At 34.7% G+C, this 16,718-nt stretch overlaps 1 protein-coding gene across 2 annotated transcripts in view; it reads right to left on the reverse strand.

The window, feature by feature from the left end:
• The window catches only part of LOC106463953 (glutamine--fructose-6-phosphate aminotransferase [isomerizing] 2-like), a 101,912-nt gene that overhangs the window by 4,216 nt on the left and 80,978 nt on the right, over positions 1-16,718 (reverse strand). For both annotated transcript variants that reach the window (XM_022391588.1, XM_022391587.1), the window contains 5 exons: positions 15,245-15,402; positions 13,639-13,753; positions 10,298-10,425; positions 4,770-4,922; positions 2,386-2,562 (listed from right to left, as the gene is read on the reverse strand). In XM_022391588.1, coding sequence (XP_022247296.1) covers positions 2,386-2,562; positions 4,770-4,922; positions 10,298-10,425; positions 13,639-13,753; positions 15,245-15,402 — 731 coding nt within the window. The remainder of the gene's footprint in view (positions 1-2,385; positions 2,563-4,769; positions 4,923-10,297; positions 10,426-13,638; positions 13,754-15,244; positions 15,403-16,718) is intronic.

Consider the following 16,718-nt stretch of genomic DNA (forward strand, 5'->3'; position numbering starts at 1 on the left):
ACTCTGCAATACACTTAATCTCAATATTTGCGCTAAAACAAACAGTATCACGAACGAACGTTAACTTCAACAATACCCTGTGACTGCAGTTCAATTACTCACTGTCTATACACACATTACCTCTCTTACCGCATCACGTTTTCCCCTCTTATATATACCAGCGTACCCTATTTCTAGTAAGAACTTGAACATTCGCCAAAGTACATGATAGTTCTAGAAACGTTGCGTCATGGTGGTCATGTGACTCGCTGACGCAACAAACCTTTCTCCTTTATGGTTTGACTCTGGTATTTCACAGTCTACATGCCTGTAATTAAAATCACCCATAATTATGATTATATTAACAGCTGAAATCTTAATCTCACTGTAAAGTTTCTTACTAATTTCATCAGTATCATCCGATGGTCTGTAACAAATTTCCACTAAATGCCTTTTCCCTTTATATCTGCTAATAGAAACCCATCTCCAGTCTAGAAAAGCAGTACATATTACTCTCAAAGACAATTGGGTGATTGACAAATGGTGACCAGTGGAAGCCAAAAACCATCAGAAGATAAAACAGTCAGAATATGAATATGTGGAGTGCATCCACATGCCTGCTTGGAGGAGCTCATCCTGAGGCCAATGAAGAAGAGATGCAAGAAAAAGAAAAAAGGTGACAAATCAACTGAAAGGAAACGAGAAATAACCGCGAGCATCCACATCCTGAGACAAACGTATCAACTGTATGGTTACACTCCCAAGTGTTCAAAATCTGATAATGGAGAGATTGGCAAGTGCAGTGAAAAAGGGTGTGAGAAGCATCTATAGGATAGATATTTGAACAATGGTAAATGCAGGTGAGAAAATGGAGGAAACAAGTCAGGAGAGAAAGACCAAACAAAAGGTAAGATGTCAACATCACAAATGGGGCATGCCTGAGGTCGTACAAAACCACATGAAGGTATCAGTCAAGTATGAGAGTTGGGCAAGGAGGATGGAGGAGAACAAAGGAATAAAACAGAGTGGTGAGGACAGGGGAAAACCCCTTTTGGTACCAAAAAAGAAGAAATGCCATGGAAAAGGCCCTCCAACAACTAATTAAGGCAGAGAATGACAAGTTATTGACACACAGTCAGGTACAAAAGGCAGAAAGGTGGGTCACAGTATGAAGGTCTTGAGGAAAGGAGTGGTGGAATGACCAATGACAAATAACCTGCCACAGTCATAGAAAGACAAAAGAAGTAGAAGGGGGACAAAAATGTAACAAGAAGAATGCCACACAATTGGAAAATTCAGCCCAATAGGCAACAGATTGGGCAAAGTCTATGCATGAGAATGGATGGAAAATATTCCTCAATGAAGAAGGTATGCATGAGGGTGAAGCAAGAGAGAGAGGGGAGATACTGTAGAGAGGAAAGGCTGAACTGGTTGTAGAGGTGCTAACAATAAGCCCCAAGGAGGAGAGAAGTATAGAAAGCTGAGGACCAGAGGGAGAAGACAAATAAAAAAACAGAAAGACCTGAGCTGCAGGATGAGGAATAGGGAGCTATAAGAGATGAGGCCTGGAGCTAAGAAGGTTGGCAGATATGTCCAACCAAGAATAAAAGACCTGGGGGTGTAGAGACTACTCTGTCGATAGAATGTGAACTGGCCAAGAGAAGTTCCCAACCACCAAAGCATGGGCATCCACAGAAATGTTTCCAGGGAGGGGCAAAGTTTTCCAGGGGAGTGTATAGGGGGATTTATTGCACATGGAAGTGTGTCACCCTCCTATTGGTGGAGGGCTTTCGCCACATGATAATGTTATCATGCAACAACACAATCCATGTTAAATCATGTGAAATTAGGTGGGAGTTGCCTCAAGGCTCTTGGCATACAAATATTTCTGGCAGATTCATGAGAAACACAGCTAAACTGTGTGAAGAAGTGAGTTATTGTCTTAGAAACAAGAGGGAATCCACAATAGCCATGTAACTTGAAATTCTTTTTGGCAGGATTAGAGTAAATTAATCTGTGAGACCATTTTTTATTTTTTATTAGTTATATTTTTGTGTGCCAGCAATACCAAGCATTGGGCACGTGTACTCTCAATTAGATTTTAATACTCTATCAGATTACTCTCAAATTTAAATTATTTTAGGCAGGATTAGAGTAAATTAATCTATGAGACATTAAGCATGGTAAGATATATCAATCAAAAGGGTTTGACCTCCTGAGTCCAAAACTGTAATTAGATCTCAAATTGGTCAAGTACTTGAACTTGAAAAACTCAGAGCCATTCTATGAGCCACTATGCTGTGGCTAAAAATGTTACAGGATGATTAACCAATTTATCAATACACAAAATAATAAATATACTTATTAAGTAATGATTGCATTAACAAGTACTGCTCAAGTACTTACATTGCATCCTCTGAGTACAGCAATGTGATAAGACATGAGTTGCAATGGAATGACAGTTAAGATACCCTGAAGACAATCAACAGTGTGTGGCACCTCAAGAGTATGGAAAGCATGCTTCTGGGTCTCTCTATCTCCCTTCTCACATATAATGATTGGCTGACCATCTCTTGCAGTCACCTGTATAATCCAAACAGATTAATTTCATGATTTTTTGCAGGGTAAGAAAATACTCTTAAGCTTTACTCTAATAGTAATTTTCGTTATTTCTGCCAAATATAGACAATTTTGTCATTTTCTATTAGCTAAAGCTGTGTTTCATCTAATTAATGTAATTTGCAGTTGTCCTTCTATTTATCATCTATCCTTAAAGATAGTTATTTTAATTTATAACTGAATTTTATTCATTAATTTTAGCATAACATACAACTATTATGTTTAACACTTTGGACAGCTGATGCAAGAGTATCACAGGTAAAGCAATGAACTTTCCATGATTGTTTTAACTGGCAATCAATATGTTTAAAAATTATTGTTTTACTTGCATATATAAAATTGGGAGTCTTTTGAAATGCATAAAATATTAAAAATAGGAAAATGGTCATGCATATTGTTACAAATATTTTGCAGAAACTGAAAAAAAATGACAATTACAACCATCCACAATTCTTAATTACAGTAACAATTACAGTGACCCTAGGCTTTAACAATTCCACATTAAGACTTATAAATAGATTGTTACCAAATTTATTCAGTTTAAAAATTCATAAAATGAAACACCAAAACGTTTTAATCCTACTTTGGCAAATCAATATAAGTATGTTAGTCTGAGAAAAAGTTTGGATAAAATTTTTTAAATTTTAAGTAACACAGTTTTTGTAGTTTTGACTTTCTTCTTTTAGTACTTTTTTGTGGCATTTTAACTTTCTAAATAACTATATCTATCTAAGTTACATATATAATATCACTCCTTATCTTTATAAAATCAAAATTTTTTATTATACTTTTTTCTTTCCTTTTTATCAACTAGCTATCCAGCTCATCATGCTCCATGTGTGCATGTATTTTTGTGTGCCAGCAATATTAAGCATGAGGTGCGCATCTACCTGATTGAGCTTACATATGTGAGAGAAGACAGTGCATTATAACAAATAGTACAAAGTAATGAAGTAGAATCCAAGCCTAAGGGTAGATGAAAGTTTAGTATCCTTTTTTGGTATATAAAAAAGGAATCACTGTGACCTCAGATGCAGGAGTTCTGTGAAAGAAGTATAGTGATAAGGTTTGTAATTTTTTCTGCATGCATGTCTGGAAAAGTCACTTACTTAGTTAGTTAAATTAAAATTAGTTTAAAAACTGAAATTTTGATTCATTCCATAAACACATATAGTAAATGAGGTGGCCATTTCTTTTCATAACAATCCCTACTATCAAGTACTACCATACTTAATGATATTATGAAGTTTAGCTAGATGATGAACGATTTTGAAAATACAGTACTGTAGCATATCACCTAAATATTCTTGTTTTAGTAAAAAGATTTGTTAAGTGACACAATACCATCATGATTTTAGTACACAAACATGAGTCGTGTGTTTAGTTTATGAAATTTTATTCAAGCTAACATAGAATTCTGACAAAGAAAATAATCTGGCATTTCCTGCAAGAAATGTGCTAGATGTTTGATTATAAAGAGTTTCAAGTTTCTGGTTAATCTAGATAGAGAAAATACTGATTTTATTATTGATGCATACATGTTTTTGTATGTGCCACCATCTAGGGACAAATTATGCATTCACCTTTGTTATGTCGTATAACAGGAACACTTAATTTGACATAATTAAGCATAAATGTGTCTAGCAACTGTAAAATATAGAATTCCATAATGAAGTTTTTATTAAGCTAACAAGAAATTAATCATTAGGACCCCAGATCTAGGAGTTCTGTGAAAGAAATAGAATGATAAGATTAGTCATTTTTTCTGTATGAATGTCTGGAAAAGTCAATTACTACTTACTTAGATGAAAATTCGTTTAAATGCTAAAAGTTTAATTCACTCCATAAACACATATATAGCTAAAATCATAAATTTAAAATCACAAATAATATTCAATGTTAAACTGGTACACAATTAAAAACATTTTATTTAGCTTTTACGCTGCTTTATAAGAACAATCAGCTTTAGTTTTCTTCAGCCAATATTGTGAAACAGTCATTGTTAATATTCAGAAATTTTAAAGGTGGTTTTAAATGATTGATTTTTTTGTGGCTGCCAGTTTTTTCATAACAATCCCTACTATTAAGTACTACAGTACTTAACAATAAGCTGATGATACTCATTATAAAACAAAGTTTTTTTCATGAAAAAAGATAGATATATTCTCTACCTGCTGAAGAGCATTCATACACTTTGGATAGACAGGATCCCGAGTAACAACCATAATGACTGGCATAGCTTTATCAACCAAAGCTAGGGGACCATGTTTTAATTCTCCTGACAAAATTCCTTCTGAATGAAGGTAAGTCAGCTCTTTGATTTTCTGTGAAAAGTAAAAATAAGAGATAATATATGAGTTACATTTTGGAAAATCTAATTATAATTTTCCAACCATGAAAATGTATTTCTGATAGATACTTACCTTCACTCACATAATAGGTTTTATTGATTATTATTGCCCTTTATATGCACAACTTTTGCTTACCACTAGCCTTGATTCTCCCACCTACTTCCATGTGTTTTACACATGATACAGCTGTGCTGTAGCATGCAACAACCCTTTACAAATAGGAGTGAGACACACCCTCCTAGCACAGCTGACTCCTTCTAAGCAGTAGAACCCAATCTTCACTTTGAGATTAGATATGAAAGAAACACTGGAAGTAGGGAGGAAGGGTGGGAATTGTGAGAAGATAAGTATCTATTGGAAATACATTTTCAGTGTAGGAAAATTATAACTTCCAATAGATAACTTACCTCTTCTCACTTAATAGCTATAATCCCACATTAACCTGATAGAGTGACCAGTGTAAAATTTGCCTAGATGCCCTTCAGAAAACGTTTTAAGAAAACCCATGTAGTGTGACACCTCGATGAAGAGGTTACACATGTTTGAGATTACACCACATCTGAATCAGGTATACTCCTTACCCACGAAGAAAGAAAGTGTCAACAAATGGGCAGAAAGAGGACACATCTGACAAACCTACGGATTTACAAATGGTGTAGAGTGGCTAAGGCATGTTGAACTATAATCAGTGGGTCAACTCCAGTCCAAAACCAGCAGTACTGGGAATGGAACATCCAGTTCACAGTTAGATGAGGGTCCCTACCATCTTAACCTCAGGCCCAGAAACCAGAAAGGAAAGGACTTCTATTCCAAGAACCCAAGCTGACATGTGTGCAGACCTAGTACCAACTGATACCAACCACTCGGAAACCTGACATCCGGGCAACAGTAGGAAGGTGAAATGTAACATGGAGGGTCAACTCCAGTCCAAAACCACACATCATTGAGAATGTATTGTCCAGTCCATGGTAGGAGGAGGGTTCTAGCCAAACTACATGTGTGAGGACTTATGTTGGCCAGTCCAGCTCCAACCAACACCAGCACACCCATGAACCAACATCAAGGTGGCAGTAGGAAGGAGGGTTTCAAGTCAGAGAGGTGAACTGCATAGTGGCAGAAAAATTCAGTCTCAAACCAACCATCATCTGAAATTGTACATCAGGTCCCTGGCAGGAGGATAGTCTTGCAATCTACACTAGCAGAATGCAACTGTCCTACCTTCAACTGAGTGGAATGATAACACCCAGGAGGAAGCCTCCATGGTCCACCAATCAAAAGCCAAGTAGCTGGTAAATGGCAAGCACACCTGTACTCCACTGGAAGATGTGGAGTCTGGAGGAATACAGCATCAGAGAAAGTATAATGATGATCACAAAACCCTATTTTGAAAAGCAGGAACAGAGGGATGGGCAGTAATCTCTTTCCTGCTTTACTCATGCTAGTACATTAGTAAAGAAAGGGAACAGTCAGGGACAGAGAGAGAGATGACAGATACAGTGAGACAAGGAAGAATAAGCCAACAGCATGAGTTGGTGAATTCAACTGAAAAGGGTCACAGAGAAAAAGTTATAGGCCAAAGAGGGATTCCAATAGAAAAGGAGGCAAGAACTGGAACTGAAAAAGGAAGATGTGTGAGAATAGCATCAGAGAGCATGATAAGGGCAGAAAAGATGATTCAGATCAAAATGGTAAGAGAAAAGAGAAATGGAAGAGAGGGATTTTGGTATGAAAGCAAAATTCCCACCATGAGCTGCTGAGGTTTTGGGAAGGAAAAAACTAAGGTAACGGATACATGACACATCAACAGTGAACACATCTAATCTATGACAACCACCCATACAAATAAAGAAAGTAGGTGGGATAAGAAACAGATAACGAATTGGTCAAAAGAAGGATGGGTAAGAGCATGGAGAATGACACAGAAATTCCATTCTTAAAGGAGCAGAGAGCAAGAAAGAATGGAGGAAAAACAAGAGGGATAAGATATGAGGGTTGCTGTCTGGAGCATAAGATCCACTCACTACCATGTCAAGAGTCCAGGAGGTATTAAATAAATTAATTAAATGATGTAACAAATGGAGAGTACTTCTCAATCCAATCAAGACACAGGCAATCACATTTCACAGGAAAATAGGAAGACAATACATAAAAATTAGACAAATCAAATTTACATTATACAACACCCTTCACCTTTAAAACAACTGCCAAATTTTTAGGAATCATGATAAACTCACACTCATCATGGACCACTCAATACAACAATATTCTCAAAAAAATAAGCACTAGATTGGCATTCTTCCACAAATCAGGGATATGAACAAAGGCTCTCTGTTTAATTATACTAATATCGTTTAGCATACATGTATTAACCAATCACTTCCTTTTCATTTTCACATCTCAGGCATGGTTTCCCCTGCCTCAAAATTTCTAAAGGCATAGGATTATTTTACCCCAGTGCTCCTGAAAAGCGCTGTTAATCTTGCAAGTTCATCAGACTCTTTTTAATCATTTAACCATAATATCTCTGTAACTTTAGAAAGTTTTCTTTTCTTTAAATCAATCTCTCAGAAATTTATTCAAACAGAATCGTGCTTACTCAGTCAGCATCTCTCTGCTTTAAGGATTCAAATATTTTTTTAAACCTAAATTCCTGCCACAAATATGTAACATGATGTGGCTTGGATGACAAGCAAACTCCGGAGAGGGATAGGAGGGTAGGCAAAATCATCAAACATCTGTCCACTCCAGACTGAAGGCATTCATTGCTAGAATGGATGAGGAACCAGGGATCAGAACAGAGGGAATCTCTGACCCCTAGAGGAGCATTCTACTGGGAGCATAACCAGTAAAACACCACTCTGTGGAGAGAATCATGTTGGGATGAGAAAACATATCTGCAACAAGAATGAGAGCACCCAGGATGAGAAAAGCCAACAGGCGAATGTACAAATGAGTGATCCCAAAAGAAGAGATCCAACAATTGAAAATAAAGTGAATGAGAAAGGGTGCCCCCTAGTCAGTAGATGGAAGAGACAAAGGTCAATTGGGTAGAATCGATCAAGTCCAGCCCAGTACTAAAGAGCGGAAATGATCCAATGCCCAACAAACAATAAGAAGTTCCAAAAGAGGGATGTGGACAAAGACCAGCAACCTCGTATGAGTCCATACATGCTCCCAACTCATGAGAGATGTATCAGATAAAGGATACAACACAGTACGGTGAGGTGGAAAGAATCGAGGTGATTTGCATGTAGAGCTACCAGTCCAAAGAAACATCTAGGGAAGGAAGGAAAATGAAAACAGAATCCAATAGATAATGACATAGACAACCTACATCTTATAATAGCTACTAAATGTCATGCAAGTGAGCATAACCCAATGCAAGAAGAGCATCTATAGAAACCAAGGCCTCAAAAAAAATATAGAATGGAATCACCATTGAAAACAATCGACCACAAACAAAGAGGAGAAGGCTAGGTCTGACGGAGGTAGGAGCTGCAGAAAACTCTGAGAAGGATGAAATATTGGGTCAGGATAAGGAAGGACATCTCTCTAACGAGAAAAGCCAACCAACATGAGTAGCCTTCCCCAAAAAAGAAAAATGTGTGAGTGCAAGATGCCTGAGTCAAAAGCAGCCAGTTGTTCATGTTATAAAGAAACCACAGACCATGTGAATTTGGAAGACAAGCAAAGGCCTGGACTACCAGACTGAAAAGTATTGGAGTCAAAGGCAGACCTAACAGTAAAGTGGATAATTAAAAGACTTGTCCCCCCCTGAGGACAATAGGAATTTGAAAGAAAGAATCCACGACATCCACCCTGGTCATCCAAGCACCCAGAAGAAAAAGCACATTGAAGAGTGAGGGACAAGGAAGATCAATAAAATGGCTAAGGATGTAGAATGACTTACTGGAAGACACACCTGTTGAAAAAAACACGAATGAAAACAATCCGGAATAGAAACCCAGAGAAGGGTAAATGACTAGTAAGACAGTGTCCCAGTTAAGAAGACGATGTACCATGTTCAATAAACGCTAGTGAGAAAAACTGAGATTCTGAGAAGGAAGTAAGGAAAAAGTCTGTGAGGTGTGGAGGATGGGGAAGGAGAGTCCTAACAACACATGAAGTACCCAAGCATTTACAGGAAATGCATGTCTCAGATGCGGCTCACACCCAAGTCTGGAAAGGAGACACAAAGAAAAGGGAGGAAGGAGGTGTGATACAGAATGGCATAATAAGATTGAGAATGGAGAAAAATAAGGAGTAAAATCAACAAGAAGAGACCAACTTTGATACCAACAAGGTAGGGAACCCCCAAAAAACTGACAGGTGCAGAATATGGCACCAAACAAAGGACAAGGACAAACAAGAAGAACCCACAATAGGAAGAGTCCAGTATACATACATAAAGGTAGAGGAAGAAAAGGGAAGGAATGAGTCTCCCCTGAAAACCAAGCAGAAGCCCAATGGATAGATATTGTGAGGAAAGGTGCAGAGGAAAATATAACAAAGGATGGGGAAATGGGCAGATGAAAATAAGAAATGGGCCTGTGAAAAGTAGTTTATATTATCAGGGTTTGATTCCCATGTCAGACTGAAAGACTTGAAGAATTGAGAGTCCGGGAAAAAATGCAGATCCCAGATAGAAACTGTGAGAAAAACTAAACAGCATGGACCCTGAAACCCTAGGAACGGTAAATTAAAAAAACAAAATATATCATACATAACACACATATCATATATAACAATCAAACCAGATACCCAGGGAGTGGAATATCTGGGACTCCGGTACAGTAGAACTAACAGGTTGCATGATAGAATTCAAAGGAAAAGAAGGACAAAACAACCAACTGGAAAACTGGATTTCAAAGCCACAGAAATGATGGTTGTTGCACAGTGATAAGTGTTACAAAAGAAGCAGTAGGTGCAACACACGCTTGTGAATACAAAGAAGATAAACCTGAGTGGACAAAACAAATTCAATCCACAAACTACCACATAATAAATCAGAAAGAAAAAACAACTAAGTCATTTGATGAAATAAAATTAGATAAAATATTTAAGAAATGAAGTAAAAATGAGCACAATTAAACATATCTGCACTTAAGCCTGCCAAACTGAAAAGCAAAGATTAAGTTCTACTGTGTCACACTCCTGTTGGTAGAGGATTGTTGCATGCTACAATGCAGCTGTACCATGTAGAAAACAGGTGGAAGTGGGTGAGTGTATGAAGGCTAGTGGCAAGTAAAAATTGAGCATATAGAGGTCAGTTTTAAATTTTAATTATTTGAACCAAACATGTATGAAATAACATATAATAATAATAATAATAGTTACTGGTTACTTACTAAAGCTCCTTCCATGCAAGTGGCTGTGTTGTATCCTCTTCCCATAACCAAGAGTGACTTTTGCTGATACATATCGCCAGCAAGTTCATACACTTTCTCATCAAGCTTCAACACCTCTTTAATTTGTTCTGAAACAGAAAAAGAAGATATTCTGCATTAAAATGAAAATACTTCAGTTCGATTGAATTCAAAACACATTAGACTTGATAATACACAGTAGGATTTTCGTAGCTTATATATATACATGATTTCAAATGAAAGATCAGTTACAAAAATATTATTTTCAATTCCAAATAAGGATTACTTGATATTTCTGACAGGTTTAAGCATTGTTCAGTAAAAAAAAAACAAAAAAAAACTGAAACCTCTTGTATTTATTACTTGTTAACTTATTACCAAAAAAATGAAGAACAAATCATTCTTTACAATCTGACAAAACATTACCATCTAAATTATTTATTTTTCTGTGTTACTTATATTCTTTGTTTTTGCACATTAGTAAATGCAAAATAGGGTAAGTGGAATAAAAAACATAATAGTATAGCATATTAATTTTTTAGTTCCACAAACTTAGTATGAACAGTAAAACTGTACTTCAAATTTCTAGTGTTAAATTTATTACTTGTTTACTCCCAACAAAGGTTATTTTTGCTTTAAAAATTCATTACTCTTTTTTGTATAAGAACTTACAGAAGAAAAGTAAGACAAAAAAATTGGTTGATAGAAAAAAAGGAAACAAATGTATGACACAGCAAAAGTGTAGACATTTCTTTTAGCTACAAAACGTTTTTGGAAAAAATCATTCCCAAGAAGTTGTATGATGAATTACAACTTAGTTTAAAAAAATTCAAAAAAGATAAAAAGATGAATCCCCATAAAAGAAGATGGATGAGCTCATAATCTCATATGCAGCTAAAATTGGAATACTTACATTCCGTTTTTCTATTTTGATATCCTTGTTTGACAAGAAGTTGTTAACATAATATTTTATCATGTTCTATCTGTCACTGTAATGGTTTAGCTCTGAGAAAAAATGTGTATAGTGATCTCCCTTAGGAAGTCTGACCTCTCATAAGCAATATTTTACTTAAATTTGCTGACAATAGTAAGTTAGTTCTTGGGTGTTGCCAGTTGTGGGAATTGATAAATGTTTCAATGATAAGTTCTGGATTCAATTTCCTTTTTTTTAATTTTTAACTTAGGTTGGTAGATAGAACTGTCTAAATGGACCAACAAATCCCTTGTTGTACTTAAGCTTTATGTAAATAAGTATTTTATTCATATTTTTAATTGGAAGAACAGCAAGATTTCCTTCTAATTAGGTAGTTATAGTGTGTTAGTTTATTATAATTAGGCTGCAGCCACTTGAAGCTTGTAGTTCAAAATTATGAGTTCTTAAATTCTCCTCCATTTTTAATACCTCATTCAGTATTTTGCACCTCACTGTTTCTAGATAGTATGAACTACTTAATTTGTTTAATGCTTATCTGAGTTTATTTTGAAGTTTAGCATTTTGGAGTTGTAAATTTCTAAGCAAATTGTATGATTACATTAGACATAGCAGTAATTTGAACTGATTTTGTCTAGAATTCATTTTGATTCCCTAGATATTTTAAGCACAACAATAATGCAATACACAACTTCAGTATTTTTTTTCGAAGACTATTACTGAGATTTGCTTTTTTAAGAAAGGGGTCACAAATAATGAAGTGAAGAACAGATGTAGTAGGAAAGGATGCTATGTAACAGAAAAAAAAATCATGGATAATAACAAGTCTCTGAAGAGACAAATCATAAACATCTATAGCTGCTCCAAGTAATAAACCTCTTGATAAAACATGAACTATGTTAAATTTGGCAGTTATTGAATATTTGTTGATAGAGGTGTGTGATATTTTTCCTCTAGTGTCTCATAAAAAACATCTGGAAGCATAAACAATGATAATATTCTGTCATTTCAAATATGTTGATGAATTGTTTTGTTATGAATTTTGCGCAAAGCTACACGAGGGCTATCTGTGCTGGCCATCCCTAATTTAGCAATGTAAGACTAGGGGAAAGGCAGCTTGTCATCACCACCCACCGCCAACTCATGGGCTACTCTTTTACCAATGAACAGTGGGATTGACCACACATTATAATGCTCCAGGGCTGAAAAGGTGAGCATGTTTGGTGTGACGAGGATTCGAACGCTCCGAACTAAAACTACTTCTTCTGTGCAACAAATATTCACCTTTTTAAATCAAACAAATTTTCAAAGACTATGACACCCAAAAATCAGCATCGCACTTCCAACATGAGAAAACACAATAAAACAAGTAAGAAAAAAACGATTTTCCAAAGGTAACATAAAAAAGGTTATTTTTATAACATCTCTAATTGACAATGCTATCTTCAAGAAAATAAACACTATAATCAGGTTTCTTGACCTTTGGTCTCCATATTTCAACCTCTTATAAACTTTTATTATTTATATATTTTGATATGTTATTAAGTACTTTAAGGAGAATTTTTACTCTTAAAAACTAATATGAAAACGCAAAATGATGGATTTTGACTTTCGGTAAATAAATACAAAATTCTGTTTTTTTTTATCTTTTTTCAGTAGTAGATCCCATTTCTTTTTCACAAGTAATATAATGAATTCAAAACATTGAAATAAAACAATAATCTACATGAAATTCTCAACAAATGATCAAACATATTAAAGTGATTTACTGCCTTATTTGCAATTGCAAAAGTCTTCACTGTAGAAATCAACACCCTCTCTGAACAAAATGTAAATGTTAGTGTAAAAAAATACAAATTGTTTTCAATGTATTTCAATGATATACTACTTGAATCCTAATTCTGATAATGACTTTTGGTCAATGATATTTCCATTCCTCCTTCATAATCTAATCTCATAAATATTGTTGTTCTGATGGTTATTTTGTTATACAATCACTAAAGGATCTAGACATTAATTAATTCATTTTTAATATTACTAAGTACTAATTACTAACTAATAATAACAGAAGGTTCAGAAAAGTGAATAACACAATAGACTAAAAAATAAAACTGCGGATAAAATCCCAGCAACTACTACCACAAACACAATCCTTCTCAGGACTTCCTTGAAGATGGCAGCCAAAATGTAGGATATAAACTAATTTGTATTTAATACTTAGTAAAAGAAAACATCAATAACTAATTAATAATTAAATAGTCATTAGATGATTGTATAGACTACTAATAAAACAACAATTGATATCCAACCACTACAACCTTAATATAACGAATTACTTAATAAATAAACAAAGATTAAGGAATGTTTTTGGTAAAAATGTGATCATACTAACCAGGAAGAGCCTTTAAACCTTGGATAATTTCACTTCTTCGGGGTTGCATAGAGATTTTGTCTTCACACATCACAAGAGCAAACATTACCAGGGAAATAAACTGACTGGTATAAGCCTAATGATGGAGACATAAAAAAATCTAAATAAGCTGTAACATCGACTAATTCATATATTTTACAGAGGTTATACAATAACTGATAACAGGTTAACTATTAAACTATTTGATAAAACTAATAATGTACATTCATGTGTAACTTCATATGAAATGCAATAAAATTTACAACTATTTTATAAAAGCTTCATAAAACCAATCTCAATAAAAGTATTACAATCTAAGGACTGTATAATTTTCTAGTAGACTACTAAATCATTAATTATCTTCATGTTTATTCATCTTTATTCCTTGTATCAATTATCAGTCATTAACTAAACATATCTCACAACACATCAATTTAATAAGCTATTCTTTAATAAATTTTACACATGCTATAAATTACCTCAGTACTACTTTTACACAAACATGCTCATATCATCATTATAACTAAGCATACTCATAGCAATTATCACTCAATCATAGCATAAATTAGCTTAATCTCTTCAACTAAATATTATCAAATATCTTAATGTTTTTAGCTAAACATTATAATATTATTGTGGTATGCCTACCTAAATATTATTCTTAGCTACATTTATTTTCATGTCTTTTCTTGATCATTTATTAGTTTTTTTTTAAGCCTTAGTTCACCTAGTGACTGATACACAAACATTATCAATAATATGAATTATCTCAGATGTATTTTCCTAAATGTTACTCACATTTTCAGTTTATTTGCCTAATTATTACTCACAGTATTAATTATCTTACAACTTATCTAAAAATCACATATGATCCCCCTATGGTTATTTCAATGAACTTTGTAATTGAATGAATTTTTTGTTCTAAATTTTAACAAGAAAAAAAAAAGATGTTAACATCTTCACAAGTGTCAAATTTATGAGCTCAGCAAGTCAAGTGCATTTGATCTCAATAAATAAATGGAAAAAGGAAGATTTGGTTTGCATGAATTATTAGACTTTTAAAACAGCTTGTGTAATAATACATCTTTGTATATTAATTGGTTCTAATCATGCTTTCATTAGTGAGTCTCCAAATAATTAAGAACCAGAATTTTAGATATTGAAATAAACCAGCTAGTATTGCAGTAGTTATGTTAGTAAATTAAAAACTATTGTCATTCATTACTGTTGTACAAACTTTTGTTTCAAATCAAAATTATATATATTTTCTGATCATTAAATTCATCACATAGAGTAGTTTAATTTTTCATATTCTAGCTTATCCATTGACATCAAACTTATTAACACAAACTAAATGGTCATATAAAATACTGATCTGGTATTTATGAATGAATAAGAATTAAAGAAAAAACAACATATTAGAAGACAACCTGAAAAAACTTGTAAGATAATGTGTTATCTTATGAAAACACAAAGTTTAAAGAAATGCAAGAATCATGGCTAAAATAAAACTCCTTAATTTTTAAGGTCTACTAACTTTTTGTTTAGTTGCCATACAGTTATAAAAACTATTAAATTATAAGTTTACCTTAGTACTAGCCACACCAATCTCAGGACCAGCATTGATATGCACACCACAATGACTTTCTCGACAAATACTGCTGCCAACAGTATTAGTCACACCAACAATCAGAGCTCCTCGCATCTTGCAGTACCTCAAAGCCATTAGAGTATCTGCAGTTTCTCCTGAAATATAACTGCTAAAGTTAGGAATTTTCCTTATCTTAAAATGTATTTCCAATAAAAATTTACCTCCATATTCTGATTAGCTATTTTCCTCTAGAAGGCACAGTATTCTGTCTGAGAGACTTTTATGCCACCAGCCTTATGAAACTCACACCTAACATTCACAGAGGGAAGGAAGAGTGAGAACATGTATAGAGCTAAGTAGCTATCAGATATACATTTTCTGGTAAGGAAAATGTTAACTTCCAATATGATGACTCACCTCTCTATACAGATTAGCTAGAATCCCACACTGAGATGGCGAAGAGAGTGGTTCAGAAATTACCTAGATTAGCCACCTTTCAAGATCAATAAAAAGGAAGTTCATAGGGTGCAACACCTTATGGCAGAGGCTCCATAGGAGCACACCCATGGGAGACTGAATTTCACCTCATCTAGGGTATACTTTTCACCCAGGTGAAGGATAGGAAGAGGCAAGAAGTCTGAAAAAATGTCACAAAAATTGGCAGGTAGGTAATTGGATCATTTTAATAAATATTAATAAATATCAATTATTCTTTAAGCATATTTCATGGGGTCATGTCCTTGCAGGAATAAATAAAGGAAAAGCAAAGAGTAAATAAGCTGTATGTATGAAATCCACTTGGATATTATGATATATCAAGTCAGCATAGAAGGACTTCTGTTGTAGCACCAGCTGTAAGGTCTCAATCAGTGAGGATTCTACCTGGTACACCACCACAGCAGCTGGGAGCTGGTAAGTGGCAAGGATATCCCATGTTCCACTCAAAGGTGAGGGAGGAGAGAATTCATGTAGGGGAGACCTGGAGAATGTGCCTGGATCCCCTTCAGTTCAGAATGGTCTTTTACTGGAGACAGTGCAATGAGTAACCACAAAGCCACATTTTCAAAAGCCAGCAAGTGCTAGCCAGAGAAGTAGGTAGAAACACAATTCTGGTGGTGGCCTTTTTAATGACAGTCCATGGAATGGGTACAGTTTGGATTGGACTGGTAAAATTACATATATATATATATATATATACCACAAGTGGAACTCTAGTGGTCTTGTGGAATACCCAATCTCACTTTGGGCACTGAGTAGGCCACGGCAGATGGTCTAAGCTCTTTTTGTTATCCTGTTCAAAAGTGGAATTATTGGTAAGTATACCCTGTGAGACAATTCTAGCTGCCTAGTGAGATCCAAATGTAGAAGAAAGGTGAGGATTTTGTTTCTGAATTTGTTTGTTTCTGAATTTCGCGCAAAGCTACACGAGGGCTATCTACGCTAGCCATCCCTAATTTAGCAGTGTAAGACT

Source organism: Limulus polyphemus, unplaced genomic scaffold (assembly GCF_000517525.1).
Source record: "Limulus polyphemus unplaced genomic scaffold, Limulus_polyphemus-2.1.2 Scaffold1528, whole genome shotgun sequence".
NCBI classification, from domain to species: Eukaryota; Metazoa; Arthropoda; class Merostomata; order Xiphosura; family Limulidae; genus Limulus; species Limulus polyphemus.